Below are 14000 nucleotides of genomic sequence, written 5' to 3' on the forward strand. Positions count from 1 at the left end.
CGAGTCAGCTTAGTCCCCTTCTGCTTCCTCCGAGCGCATTTGCTGCCCCATTCCCCTGCCTCCTCTTCCTCTGGCCTTGCATTTAATCGCTGGGGGGGGTGTATTTTTTTTTGTCCTCTCCGAGCCGTGCTGCCCTTTGTGCTTCCCCCAGGCTGAAGCATCCTTCCCTGCACGCCTGGTGAAGGGCTCGGGGGTCCCTTGGGATGCGAAGAAGCGAGCTTTCCCCGGGAGCTGCTGCTCTCCCCGTGCAATCCGAGGCGTGTGGGGCACAGCGCCTGCTCCATCGTGCCGGCAGCGGGAAGAATCCCCCCCCTCTTTGTTTTCTCCCATCCCTCGTCTCCACACCGTTCACCTTGGAGAGCCGGGAGTGAGGTCAGCTGCGCTCAAACCCTTAGCTCATCCTGGCTTCCTCCCCCCCTTCATCATCGTTTTTTGCTGTGTAATGGTGTGTACATGGCTCGAACGCTGCCCGGAATAAATCCTCCCCCTTTCTGCGGCGCTTGCTGGGTCCCTTCCCCTGGGTGCTGGGGCGGATGGGGCCCCGGGGTGGGTCGGCCTGAGCCCTGGGGTCTGCGCTGGCGCAGACCCCAGGGCTCAGGCCGACCCACCCCGGGGCCCCATCCGAATTCCCCCAGCGCCGGAACCCAATCCGCTCCCCCAGCACCTTCCGCTTGGGATTTGCAGACTCGGCGTTTTCTACCTCGACTCTCAAAGCTTCTGTTGATAATGCTCAAAATTCACGGCACGTCCCGGCGTGCTCAGCAGCCGGGAAAGGGGGGCTTGGGGTGGGAGGGGAGCGGCGTTTCGCCGCTCCTCGCCCAACACCGGAGCTTTGGCTCGACGCGTGGCACGCCTTGGCCGTAGCTCCGTGCCGGCGCTCGGGGTGAACGAAGCACCGTGGGACCCCCACCCTGTTCCAGAGCCGCTTTCATCCGTGGGGTGCTCCGGGAAGGAGCGGAAGCGGGACTGCGGGATCGGCCGTTTGGGGCAGCCCGTGAATGGGTCTTTGGCAGCGGAGAGGCTCCGGGCGTCAACACCCAGCGAAGGCGCGTGACTGTCAGATGGGTCCCGCGGCCCCCGGGCTCTCTCCGGCGCCGGGCTTTGCCGGGGCACGGGCACGGCATCGCGTTTAATCCTGCCTTGGATGCTCCCTATCGGACCCATCGCATGCCCGGCAGCAAAACACTTTCCCCGGGGCTGGGGTGGGGGTCAGGGCAGTTTGGTTCCTGCAGTGGGGAGGGGCCCGTTGGGGACCCCAAGGCGCATGGACCCCCCCGGGGCACACCGGCTTGCAGGGCGCAGGGGACCCCCCCAAAGATGCAGTCCCCTGCGGTGCAGGGGTCCCCCCAAGGCACACGGGACCCCAGGACATGTGGGACCCCCAAGGCACGGAGGACCCCTCATGGCATGCAGCCCCCCAGGGTGCATGGATGCTCGCGGGGTATGTGGGACCCCCGGGCACACGGTGACCCCAAGCCAGGGTCCCCAGGGCCATGCTGGGGGTCCGGCAGCCCTGGCCTCCGCGGCAGCTCTGGGGTGCCACCGTCATGCGGGTGCCCACCCTCCTCGGGAGGAGGAGCCGCAGGAGCCAGCTTTAAAGTGGGGCAGAGAAAAGGCCCTTTCTTCCCCATCGCCCCGCGTCAGCGGGCGCACGGACACCAGGCAGGGCTGGCGGGGAGGGCGGCCACCACACTGGGGGTCCCAGGGGGCACACGACATCCCCAGTGAGAGCCGGGGCAGTGGGATCCCCCCTCCCCAGTCCCCAGTTCCTCTGTGTCCTCTCAGCCTCGCCACTCGGCGCTGCAGGATCGCTGGCAGGGTGGGCTGGGGTTTCAGGGGGTCTGCAGGCAACTGCGGGGGGTCCCGGGGGCTCGGGGGAGGGGGGAGGGGTCCTTGGTGTTGAGGTGGGGGCCATGTCGACGCTGGCCCCCCTGCGCCTGCTGCGCAAGCCCTGGAACAGCAGCGAGGGCAACCAGAGCAACGCCACGACCGGGGCCGGCGAAGCCTGGTGCCAGGGGCTTGAGGTCCCCAGCGAGCTCTTCCTCGCGCTGGGGCTGGTGAGCCTGGTGGAGAACCTGCTGGTGGTGGCCGCCATCCTGAAGAACAGGAACCTGCACTCGCCCATGTACTACTTCATCTGCTGCCTGGCCGTCTCCGACATGCTGGTGAGCGTCAGCAACCTGGCGGAGACGCTCTTCGTGCTGCTGATGGAGCACGGCGCGCTGGCGATCCGCGCCAGCGTCGTCCGCCACATGGACAAGGTCGCCGACGTGCTCTTCTGCAGCTCCGTCGTGTCCTCCCTCTCCTTCCTGGGGGTCATCGCCGTGGACCGCTACATCACCATTTTCTACCCGCTGCGCTACCACAGCATCATGACGCTGCGACGGGCCGTGGGGACCATGGCCGGCGTCTGGCTAACCAGTACCGTCTCCAGCACCGTCTTCATCACCTACTACCGCAACAACGCCGTCCTCCTCTGCCTCATCGGCTTCTTCCTCTTCATGCTGGTCTTGATGCTGGTGCTCTACGTCCACATGTTTGCCCTGGCCCGCCATCACCTCCGCAGCATCTCCAGCCAGCAGAAGCGGCCCACCGCCTACCGCAGCGGCAGCCTGAAGGGAGCCGTCACGCTCACCATCCTCCTGGGTGTCTTCTTCATCTGCTGGGGGCCCTTCTTCTTCCACCTCATCCTCATTGTCACCTGCCCCACCGACCCCTTCTGCACCTGCTTCTTCAACCACTTCAACCTCTTCCTCATCCTCATCATCTGCAACTCGCTGGTTGACCCCCTCATCTACGCTTTCCGGAGCCGGGAGCTGCGGCGGACGCTGCGGGAGGTGGTGACGTGCTCCTGGTAGGTAGCGGGACGCGGGACGGACGGACACATGGACGGACAGGACGGGACTCGGGGAACGGCGTCCCGCTGCGGGACGGACGGACAGACGGACGGACAGACGGGACGCACCGCGGGGCGTCCCCCCGACCCACGCTGACGGGCTCGCGGCACCCAATAAAGGCTCTTTGCAGTGACGCTGTGGCTGGCACCGCCATGCAGCCCCCCGAGGTGGGTGGGTGGGTGGGTGCGGGGGGGGTCTGCCCTTCCCGGCCCCACCGTTTATTCGAGGCTCCCGGTTGCCGCTCTCGGGCCTCGGGGACCGTGATGGACCGGTGGGACCGCTGGAGCAGCCCCGGGTGGGGGGGGCCGGGCCGGGCGGGGGTCGCAGCCGGGACCGCCCCGCACAAAGGGCCCCCCCCCCCCCCCGCCTTTGTTCTCGGCCACCGCCCGCTCCGCTCCCCGGGGGGGCTCCCGGCTCCTGCGACCCCCCGGGACGGCCCCTCCGGGCGCTGTTCCCCCCCCTCCGGAGTGGAGCGCGGGGTCGGGTGCCCCCCCCCTTTCCCCCCCCTCCCCTCCCCCCCCCCCGCCACCGCCCCGGGATGCTCCCGCCGTGCCCGGGTGGTCCCCGCCCCCCCCCCCCGCGGGTACCGGGGTCCCCCCCCCCGCGCCAAGGGGGTACCCCCCCCGGGTGCAGGGGTCCCCTCCCCCGCCGGGGGTCCGCGAGCCGCCGGGTGTCCGGGGGGGGGGGGGCGGGGCGGCGGCGCCGGTGCCGCAGGGTTGTTGCAGCGCTGCGGCGGCGGCGGCCGGCGATTGGCTGCGGGGCGGCGGTGACGTCAGCGGGCGGCCCGGTGCGGCGCGAGGCTCCTATAAAGGAGGAGGCGGCGGCGGGGCCTCCCCCCCCGCGCTCCCGGTGCCGCTCCCGCTCCCGGCTCCCGTTTCCCGTGCTCCGGCAGCGCCATGAGGGAGATCGTCCACATCCAGGCGGGGCAATGCGGCAACCAGATCGGCGCCAAGGTAACGGCGGCCCCGCACCGCCCCGCACCCGGGCGGCGGACAAAGACCCCCCACATCCGCCGCCGCTTCCCCCCCCCCCCCGCCCCTTTCCCCCGGTCCCGCCGCACCGGGCGGACAAAGAATCGCCCCCCCCCCCCCATCCTTTGTCCGCCGCCCGTCAGCACCGCGGACAGCGCCCGCCCGGCGCCGCGCCCCGCCGGCAGGGGGCGCGCCCCCGGCCCCGCCCCGCCCCGCCCGGGGGTCCCCGTGTGTCCCCCACTCCCCGCTGAGCCCTGTCCCCCCCCCCAGTTCTGGGAGGTGATCAGCGACGAGCACGGCATCGACCCCAGCGGCAACTACGTGGGCGACTCCGACCTGCAGCTGGAGCGCATCAGCGTCTACTACAATGAAGCCTCCTGTAAGAGACGCCCCCCCCCCGGGGAAACCCCCCCCCCAAACCCTGAGCCCGCGGGGGGGACCCCCTATCCATCCCCCCCGGGTGCAGGCAAGTCCTGGGGCTGCTGGGGTGGGGGGGGGGCAGAGGCATGCACCCGCCCCACTGTGCCCTGGAGGGGTCAGATAGGTGTGCCCGCCCTGGGGGGCTCGGGGGGGGGGGGGGAACGTGTCAGCCCCCCCACCGCGGGGTCCCATGGAGATGGGTGCACGTGCCACGTCCCCCCCCAGAGCACAGGGTCCCCAAGGGGTGGACACATGTGTGCCCAGCCCCGTGGGACCCCCGCACTGTGTGGGGGGAGAAGGCTGCACCCAGACCTGTGGGACCCCATGGTTTGGGGGGGGGCGGGGGGGACACACTACATGTGCAGCCAGCCCTGTGAGACCCTGCAGTGGGGGGGAGGGGACACACACAGGCACCCTGTGCTCTGGGAGGGGACATGACATGGGCACCCAGCCCTGTGGGACCCCCAAGGGCATGGGGGGGGACACACACACATGTGCACCCAGCCCCGTGGGACCCCCGAGGGTACTGGGGGGTGGACACGTGCACCCAGCCCCATGGGTCCCCTGAGGGTACTGGGGGGGGGACATGTGCACCCAGCCCCATGGGTCCCCTGAGGGTGTTGGGGAGGGGGCACAGCTTCAGCCAGCCCCGTGGGACCCCTGAGGGTGCTTGGGGGGGACACACACCTTCACCCAACCCCATGGGACCCCCGAGGACATGGGAGGGGGGGGCACACATTCACCCAGCCCCGTGTGACCCTGCAGAGTGGGGGGGCCACCCGTGTACACCCAGCCCCACAGGGACCCCATGTTTGTGGGGCACGGCCACGCGCACCCCCAGCCCCGTAGGACCCTGCAGGGTCCGGGGGGACACTCCCAGGGTGGGGAGGGGGGGTCCGTCAGGTCCCCCCCCCCGACACGGGGTCTCTCGCAGCTCACAAGTACGTGCCTCGCGCCATCCTGGTGGACCTGGAGCCGGGGACGATGGACAGCGTGCGCTCGGGTGCCTTCGGCCACCTCTTCCGCCCCGACAACTTCATCTTCGGTAGGTTCCCCGGGGAGGGGGGACGCCGTCGCCCCGCGTCCCCGGACCCCTCCCGCGCCGTCGCCCTCGGCGGGCGCATCCCCGCCCGCGCCGCGGGGCCCGGCACAGTGCCAGACCTCTGCGGTTCCCGCTTCCCACCCCGCCCCGGCGTCAGATCTCGCCGACGCCGCCGGCGGCAGCGCCCGTCCCCGGCGTGGGGGGTGCCGGCGGTCACCGGCTCCATCGTTTTTATTTTTCCCCCCCCATGGCAGGGCAGAGCGGGGCCGGGAACAACTGGGCCAAGGGTCACTACACGGAGGGGGCCGAGCTGGTGGACTCGGTGCTGGACGTGGTGCGGAAGGAGTGCGAGAACTGCGACTGCCTGCAGGGCTTCCAGCTGACCCACTCGCTGGGCGGCGGCACCGGCTCCGGCATGGGCACCCTCCTCATCAGCAAGGTGCGGGAGGAGTATCCCGACCGCATCATGAACACTTTCAGCGTGGTGCCGTCCCCCAAGGTGTCGGACACGGTGGTGGAGCCCTACAACGCCACGCTCTCCATCCACCAGCTGGTGGAGAACACGGACGAGACCTACTGCATCGATAACGAAGCGCTCTACGACATCTGCTTCCGCACCCTCAAGCTGGCCACCCCAACCTACGGCGACCTCAACCACCTCGTCTCGGCCACCATGAGCGGCGTCACCACCTCCCTCCGCTTCCCCGGCCAGCTCAACGCCGACCTCCGCAAGCTGGCCGTCAACATGGTGCCCTTCCCACGTCTCCACTTCTTCATGCCGGGCTTTGCCCCGCTGACGGCCCGCGGCAGCCAGCAGTACCGTGCCCTCACCGTCCCCGAGCTCACCCAGCAGATGTTTGACGCCAAGAACATGATGGCCGCCTGCGACCCCCGCCATGGCCGCTACCTCACCGTGGCCACCGTCTTCCGGGGCCGCATGTCCATGAAGGAGGTGGACGAGCAGATGTTGGCCATCCAGAGCAAGAACAGCTCCTACTTCGTGGAGTGGATCCCCAACAACGTCAAGGTGGCCGTCTGCGACATCCCTCCCCGGGGGCTGAAGATGTCCTCCACCTTCATCGGCAACAGCACGGCCATCCAGGAGCTCTTCAAGCGCATCTCGGAGCAGTTCACCGCCATGTTCCGCCGCAAGGCCTTCCTCCACTGGTACACGGGCGAGGGGATGGACGAGATGGAGTTCACCGAGGCCGAGAGCAACATGAACGACCTGGTGTCCGAGTACCAGCAGTACCAGGACGCCACGGCCGAGGAGGAGGGCGAGATGTACGAGGACGACGAGGAGGAGTCGGAGGCGCAGGGCGCCAAGTGATGCCCGATGCCCCCCCTGCCGCCCGCAGACCCCCCCCCCCCCGGCTTCATGCTGCCGCCCCCCAGCCGGGCTCCCCCCGCGTGTCCCTTCGGTGTCTCCTGACCCCATCGTCCCCCCCTGAGCCGGCTCGGCCCCCCGCCTTTCACCCTCCCCCCTTTTCGTTTTTTACTGGTTCGTGTCTATTATTTTTTTTGAATACTTAATAAATTTATTGCTGTCCAGATACCACCTGTCTGCGGCTCCTGGAGGGGTGGGGACAGGGACCTTCTGCTGGGGGCTCGACCCCCCAGCCCTTCCCATGAACTTGGGGACCCCGTGTGCCCAGGGGGGCCGTGCCCAAGCCCTGGTCCCCTCCCAGGCAGTGCCTGTCCCCAGGGCATCCCCTCACCCCCCGTCCTACCCCCCCTGGGGCTGGGGGTGCAGGTGCCACCTCACCCAGCTTCTTTGTCCCCAATGCCCCCCTGCTCCCTGCTGAGGTGGGGAGGGGGTGGCTGCCCCCTCCCTGTGCCAGGACAGCGTTGGCCCCTTCTCCCCCCAACCGAGGCGGGGGCACAGACCCCAGGGTGCTCCCCTTGGCTGGGCGGGTGCGTGGCTTTAAGGGGGGGTAGGCCCAGGGCACCTCCATCCCAGACAGCTGGAAGAGCCCCCCGGCTCTGGGGACCCCCAGGGTGGGGGGGGCCAGGCTCTGCTGCCATGGGGCTGCAGCCCCCTCCTGGCGGGTCCCTGTGCCCCTCTGTGGGTGAGGGGAGAGGGGCTGGGCTGGGGGGGCTCTGGAGCCGGGTGCTTTGAGGTTGGGGGCTATAGGGCTAGGGACTATGGGGCTGGGGGCTATGGGGACAAGGGACTACTGGGCTGGGGGCTGTAAGGACAAAGGATGATGGGGACAAGGGACAATGGGGCTGGGGGCCATGGGGAGGAGGGACAATGGGGCTGGGGGCTGTAAGGACAAAGGATGATGGGGCTGGGGGCTATGCGGACGAGGGAAAATGGGGCTGGGGGCTCTGGGGACAATGGGGCTGGGGGCCCTGGGGACAATGGGGCTGAGGGCTGTAAGGACAAAGGACAATGGGGCTGGGGGCTATGGGGACAAAGGACAATGGGGCTGGGGGCTACAGGGACGAAGGATGGTGGGGCTGGGGGCTCTGGGGACCGGGGGCACTGGGTCTGGGGGCTCCGGGGCTGAGGCCTCGGGCACGGCTCAGCGGACGGAGACGGGGGGCTGCGGGGCCGCGGCGGCTCCGGGCCCGCGGACCGAGCTCCGGGGATCGGGCCCGTGCCCCACCCTGGCGCGGTGCGGTCCGCCGGCCGGCAGGGGGCGGCAGGGCGGCAGGGCGGGGCGGCCCGGCGGCGGGGGGCGGGGCGAGGCGGCGGGGGGGCGGGGCGAGGCGGGGCGGGGCGGGCGGCGCTGCGGTGAGCGGGGCGGGGGCGCTGCCCCCTGGTGGGCGGGGGCCGGTACCGGGGGCCGGGTGCGGGGAGCGCGGCGCTGCGCGATGGCGGGGGTGCGGGGGGGGCTGCGCCGGCGGGACGGGGTGGCCGTGGGCCGAGCCGGGCGGTGACAGCGGGGCAGGGCGGGGGCCGCGGGAGGCGGAGGGACGGGTTTATCCGCCGGGGCCGGTTACCGGCGGGTGGCTGAAGGCGGCGGCCGGCGTCCCGCAGGGCGGGCTGCCATGGCGTCGGACGAGCGGCTGGCCCGCTTCCGCCAGGCCCACCTCAACCCCTTCAACAAGACCCCCGAGCAGCAGGACCGCCCCGACGGGGGGGCTCCCCCCCCTCCCCCCGCCCCAGGTGGGTATCGAACCCCGGTCCCCGGTGGGCGCCGACCCCCCCCTCCCCACGGCATCACCCCCCGCTTTGCAGCCCGGCGACCGGATCCATCCCCGGGGGACCCCGAGGGCGCGCTGGACCTGGGCCTGGCCGAGGACCACTTCTCCCGCCCCGTCGTGAGTGGGGCTGGGGGGGGTGGGGGGGGTTTCTTGTGGGGCTGGGGGGGGGGCTTCCAGCTCCTCTTCCTCCTCTTCCTCCTCCTCTTCAGGGCCTGCTGCTGGCGTCGGACGTGCCGCAGCTGCGCCGCGCCATCGAGGAGTGCAAGCGGGCCATCCTGGCGCTGCCCGAGCAGTCGGAGCGGCAGAAGGACGCGGTGGTGCGGCTCATCCACCTCCGCCTCAAGCTGCAGGAGCTGAAGGTGGGACCAGGGTGTGTGTGGGGGGGTCTCCGTGACCGGGGAGGGGACCACACTGACACCCCACCCCCCCCTTTCCATCCTCCGCAGGACCCCGGCGAGGACGAGCCCAACATCCGGGTGGTCCTGGAGCATCGCTTCTACAAGGAGAAGAGCAAGAGCGTGAAGCAGATGTGCGACAAGTGCAGCACCATCATCTGGGGCCTCATCCAGACCTGGTACACCTGCACAGGTGGGGCCGGGACAGCCCACCCCCCGCCCCGTCCCGCATCCCCATCCCCGCGCTGACGCCCACCCGTGTCACCCCCCACCCCAGGGTGCTACTACCGGTGCCACAGCAAGTGCCTGCCGCTGGTGAGCAAGCCCTGCGTGCGGGCCAAGGTGAGCCATCAGGCCGAGTACCAGCTCAGCATCTGCCCCGAGAGCGGGCTGGACAGCCAGGACTACCGCTGCGCCGAGTGCCGCACCCCCGTGTCCCTCCGTGAGGCTGCTGCGGGGGGCTGGGGGCTGTGGGGGGCTGGGGGGTGTGGGGGGCTATAGGCTCCAGTGGAGGCTTTGCAGGGCTGGAGGATGCGTGGGGCTGGGGGGAGCTGGGGGCTGAGGAGCTGGGGAATGTGGGGCGCTGGGCTCGTTTGGGGGCTGCTTGGGGCTGGGGAGGGCTGCGGGGGGCTATAGGCTCCAGTGGGGGTTTTGCGGGGCTGGAGGATGCGTGGGGCTGGGGGCTGAGGCTGGGGAATGTGGGGGGCTGGGGCTCGTCTGGGGGCTGCGTGGGGCTGGGGGGTGGGGGGGGCTATAGGGTCCAGTGGGGGCTTTGCGGGGCTGGAGGATGTGTGGGGCTGGGGGGAGCTGGGGGCTGGGGGCTGGGGAGCTGAGGAATGTGGGGCGCTGGGCTCGTTTGGGGGCTGCTTGGGGCTGGGGAGGGCTGGGGGGGGTATAGGCTCCAGTGGGGGTTTTGTGGGGATGGAGGATGTGTGGGGCTGGGGCTGGGGAGCTGGGGCATGTGGGGGGCTGGCTCATTTAGGGGCTGCGTGGGGCTGGGGAGGGCTGTGGTGGGGGGTATAGGCTCCCTTGGGGGCTGCGTGGGGTTGGAGGGTGTGTGGGGCTGGGGAGTGTGGGGGGCTGGGGCTCGTCTGGGGGCTGCGTGGGGCTGGGGGGTGGGGGGGGCTATAGGCTCCCTTGGGTATTTTGTGGGGCTGGAAGATGTAGGGAGCTGGGGAGTGTGGGGGGCTGCATGGGGCTGGGGGATGTGGGGGGCTGGGCTCGTTTGGGGGCTGCGTGGGGCGGGGGAAGGCTGGGGGGGTATAGGCTCCCTTGGTGGATGTGTGGGGCTGGGGAATGTAGGGGGCTGGGCTTGTTTGGGGGCTGCGTGGGGCTGGGGGTGTGTGGAGCTGGGGGTTGGGGGTGGGGGGCTATAGGCTCACGTGGGGGCTCTATGGGGCTGGAGGGAGCTGGAGACTGGGACTGGGGGGCTGGGGAATGTGGGGGGTGGGCTCATTTGGGGGCTGCATGTGGCTGGGGGGGGCTGTAGGCTCCCTTGGGCACTCGATGGGGCTGGAGAATGTGTGGGGCTGGGGGGAGCTGGGAACCAGGGCTGTGTGGGGCTGGGGGGCTGGAGGATGTGGGGGGTTGCATGGGGCTGGGGGATGTGGGGGGCTGGGCTCGTTTGGGGGCTGGGGAGGGCTGGGGTGGGTATAGGCTCCCTTGGTGGATGTGTGGGGCTGGGAAATGTAGGGGGCTGGGCTTGTTTGGGGGCTGCGTGGGGCTGGGGGTGTGTGGAGCTGGGGGTTGGGGGTGGGGGCTATAGGCTCACGTAGGGGCTCTGTGGGGCTGGGGGGAACTGGAGGCTGGGGCTGGGGGGCTGGGGAATGTGGGGGGCTGGGCTTGTTTGGGGATTGCATAGCGCTGGGGGGTGTGTGGGGCTACAGGCACCCTTGGGGGCTTTGCGGGGCTGGAGGGTGTGTGGGGCTGGGGGGAGCTGGGGACCAGGGCTGCGTGGGGCTGGGGGGCTGGAGGATGTGGCGGACTGGGCTCGTTTGGGGCTGCATGGGGCTGGGGGGGGGGCTGTAGGCTCCTCTGGGGGCTCGGTGGGGCTGGAGGATGTGTGGGGCTGGAGGGAGCAGGGGACCAGGGCTGCGTGGGGCTGGGGGGTTGGAGGATGGGGGGAGCTGGGCTCATTTGGGGGCTGTGTGGGGCTGGGGACATATGGGGGGGGCTATAGGCTCCCTTGGGAGCTCAGTGGGGCTGGAGGATGGGGGGGGCTGGGGGGAGCAGGGGACCAGGGCTGTGTGGGGCTGGGGGTCTGGAGGATGGGGGGGGCTGGGCTCCCTTGGGCGCTTGTGGGGCTGGCGAATGTGGGGGGGCTGGGGGGTGTGGGGGGCTATAGGCTCCCTTGGGCGCTCAGTGGGGCTGGAGGGTGTGTGGGGCGGGGGGGAGCTGAGGGCTATGGGGAGCTGGGGGTCAGGGCTATGTGGGGCTGGAGGGACAGCAGTGCGTGAGAAGGTGACGCAGGGGCCCCGCGTGCTGTGTGTCCCATGGTGTGTGCCGACACATGTGCCGACGCGTGTGCCCACGCGTGTGCCACCGCAGGGGGGGTGCCCAGCGAGGCCCGGCAGTGCGACTACACCGGCCTCTACTACTGCAGCAGCTGCCACTGGAACGACCTGGCCGTCGTGCCCGCCCGTGCCATCCACAACTGGGACTTCGAGCCCCGCAAGGTGCCCCTGGCGCGGGGCGGGGGCTCGGGGGTGCCCGGGGTCCCGGGGAGGTGACCTGGGTGGAGGTCACTTGGGGAACCCTGTCGCTGGGCACGGGGGTCTCTGGAGGCTGCATCCTTGGGTGGAGGTCACTTGGGGGGGACGGGTCCCTGGGAATGGGGGGTCCTTGGGGGCTGCATCCGTGGGTAGAGGTCCCTTGGGGGACCCTGTCCCTGGGCATGGGGGTCCCTGGGGGCTGCATCCTTGGGTGGAGATCACTTGAGGGACCCTGTCCTTGGGCATGGGGGGTCCCTGGGGGCTGCATCCTTGGGTGGACGTCCCCTGGGGGACCCTGTCTCTGGCCACGTGGGTCCCTGGAGGCTGCATCCCTGGGTGGAGGTCACTTGGGGGGGACGGGTCCCTGGGAATGGGGGGTCCTTGGGGGCTGCATCCCTGGATGGAGGTCACTTGGGGGGGGCGGGTCCCTGGGCACGGTGGTCCTTGGGGGCTGCATCCGTGGGTAGAGGTCCCTTGGGGGACCCTGTCCCTGGGCATGGGGGTCCCTGGGGGCTGCATCCCTGGATGGAGGTCACTTGGGGGGGACGGGTCCTTGGGCATGGGGGTCCCTGGGGGCTGCATCCCTGGGTGGAGGTCACTTGAGGGACCCTGTTTCTCGCCATGGGAGTCCCTGGGGGCTGCATCCCTGGGTGGAGGTCACTTGGGGGACCCTGTCTCTTGCCATGGGGGTCCCTGGGGGCTCCACCCCTGGGTGGTCATTGGGAGGGGGGGGGCGTGTCTCTGGGCACAGGGGTTCCTGGGGGCTTCATCCCTGGGTGGAGGTCACTTGGGGGGGGAGATGTCATGGCGATGGGGTCCTTGGGTGGTGGTGCTATGGGTCCCCGGAGCCGTGGCAGCAGGGCCGGCCCGGTGCCCGCGGGGTGACGGTGGCCCTGGGCGCGGGGTGACGGCCGCGGGCGGGCAGGTGTCGCGCTGCAGCATGCGGTACCTGGCGCTGATGGTGTCGCGGCCCGTGCTGAAGCTGCGGGAGATCAACCCGCTGCTCTTCAACTACGTGGAGGAGCTGGTGGAGATCCGGGTGAGCGCGGGGGGGGGTCCCCGACCCGGCAGGGTGGGCAGCCAGGGGCTGTGTGGAGCAGGAGGGAGGGGGGGACCCTGGCAGAACCCGCTCGGTCCCACAAAGGTCAGGGCAAAGGGTGCCCGAACCGCTACGGGGCTGAACTTGACCCAGCCTGACCTTGTCCCCATCACATCCATGTCCCCAGCCTGTCCCCATCCCATTCCCAGCCCTGTCCTGATCCTCATCCTGCCCCATTCCCACACTGTAGCCATCTCATCCGTGTCCCTGTCCCCATCCTGCCCCCAACCCGCCATGGGGCCCTGGGACAGATGGGGCTGCCCCACAGGCGTTTGGGGACGGCGGCGGCCTCTGCCCTTTTCTCTTCTTGGTCCCATTCCCGTTCATCCCATTAATGGCTTCAAGTTGCGTCAGGGGAGGTTTAGGTTGGATATTGGGAAAATTCTTTTACTGAAAGAGCGGTCAGGCCTTGGACCAGGCTGCCCAGGGAGGTGGTGGGGTCCCCATCCCTGGAGGGGTTCAAACAACGTGTAGATGTGGCACTTGGGGACATGGTTCAGCAGGCGTGGCGGTGATGGGTTGGACTTGATGATCTGAGAGGACTTCTCCAACCTTAACGATTCCGTGATTCCACGATTCGTTCCCGTCCCCTCCGTCCTGTCCCCCCCCCCCTCGCAGAAGCTGCGCCAGGACATCCTGCTGATGAAGCCCTACTTCATCACCTGCAAGGAGGCGATGGAGGCGCGGCTGCTGCTGCAGGTCAGGCCCCGCACCGGCGGGACCGCGGGGTGCCGGGCGCGGCGGCCATGGGTGCCGGGTAGGGTGCTGACGGGCTGTCCGCCCGCAGCTGCAGGACCGGCAGCACTTTGTGGAGAACGACGAGATGTACTCGCTGCAGGACCTGATAGACATCGAGGCCGGGCGCCTGAGCTGCTCCCTGACGGAGATCCACACGCTCTTCGCCAAGCACATCAAGCTGGACTGCGAGGTGGGGCGGCCTCGGCTGCAGCTCACACCATGGGGGGGCTGGTGGGGTCCCGGCCGGGCACCGTTGGGACCCTCTTGCCCCCCGTTCCAGCGCTGCCAGGCGAAAGGCTTCGTCTGCGAGCTCTGCAAGGAGGGCGACGTGCTCTTCCCCTTCGACAGCCACACCTCCGTCTGCACCGACTGCTCCGCCGTCTTCCACAGGTACGGAGCCGCCGACGCGGCGCCGGAGCCGGTGCCGGGTTGGGGGGGGGGGGTGACCCAGCGCTGTCCCCTCCCCGCAGGGACTGCTACTACGACAACTCCACCACCTGCCCCAAGTGCGCCCGGCTGAGCCTGCGCAAGCGGTCCCTCTTCCAGGACTCCGGCGCCGAGACAGAGCCCTAAG

General features: G+C 70.1%; 2 protein-coding genes across 3 annotated transcripts; both read left to right on the plus strand.

Moving 5' to 3' along the window:
- Positions 1–1913: 1913 nt before the first annotated feature.
- Positions 1914–6885, plus strand: LOC104338559 (tubulin beta-3 chain). Its single transcript, XM_075433412.1, has 5 exons — positions 1914–2854; positions 3709–3850; positions 4139–4247; positions 5223–5333; positions 5585–6885. Exons 1-5 carry the CDS (start codon positions 1914–1916, stop codon positions 6658–6660), a joined length of 2379 nt encoding a protein of 792 aa, XP_075289527.1. The 3' UTR covers positions 6661–6885.
- A 1319-nt stretch (positions 6886–8204) lies between these two features.
- Positions 8205–13999, plus strand: DEF8 (differentially expressed in FDCP 8 homolog). 2 transcript variants are annotated; one of them, XM_075433351.1, is made up of 11 exons: positions 8208–8445; positions 8518–8600; positions 8693–8842; positions 8930–9071; positions 9156–9320; positions 11426–11553; positions 12515–12628; positions 13307–13387; positions 13476–13616; positions 13707–13816; positions 13897–13999. In XM_075433351.1, exons 1-11 carry the CDS (start codon positions 8328–8330, stop codon positions 13997–13999), a joined length of 1335 nt encoding a protein of 444 aa, XP_075289466.1. In that variant the 5' UTR covers positions 8208–8327. The 2 variants fall into 2 exon arrangements, with proteins under 2 accessions (XP_075289465.1, XP_075289466.1); XM_075433350.1 differs by having other exon boundaries at positions 8205–8600.
- The last annotated feature ends 1 nt before the right edge of the window (position 14000 follows it).

The sequence above is a fragment of the Opisthocomus hoazin genome, chromosome 12 (genome assembly GCF_030867145.1).
Source record: "Opisthocomus hoazin isolate bOpiHoa1 chromosome 12, bOpiHoa1.hap1, whole genome shotgun sequence".
Lineage (NCBI taxonomy): Eukaryota > Metazoa > Chordata > Aves > Opisthocomiformes > Opisthocomidae > Opisthocomus > Opisthocomus hoazin.

Bases quoted from the DNA above. Each gene is read 5' to 3' on its own strand.
- LOC104338559 (XM_075433412.1), top strand. From the start codon at position 1,914: ATGTCGACGCTGGCCCCCCTGCGCCTGCTGCGCAAGCCCTGGAACAGC. The intron at 3,851-4,138 runs GTAACGGCGGCC...CCCCCCCCCCAG, and splicing joins GCAACCAGATCGGCGCCAAG to TTCTGGGAGGTGATCAGCGA. The intron at 5,334-5,584 runs GTAGGTTCCCCG...CCCCCATGGCAG, and splicing joins CCCCGACAACTTCATCTTCG to GGCAGAGCGGGGCCGGGAAC.
- DEF8 (XM_075433350.1), top strand. From the start codon at position 8,328: ATGGCGTCGGACGAGCGGCTGGCCCGCTTCCGCCAGGCCCACCTCAAC. The intron at 8,601-8,692 runs GTGAGTGGGGCT...CCTCCTCTTCAG, and splicing joins ACCACTTCTCCCGCCCCGTC to GGCCTGCTGCTGGCGTCGGA. The intron at 11,554-12,514 runs GTGCCCCTGGCG...GCGGGCGGGCAG, and splicing joins GGGACTTCGAGCCCCGCAAG to GTGTCGCGCTGCAGCATGCG.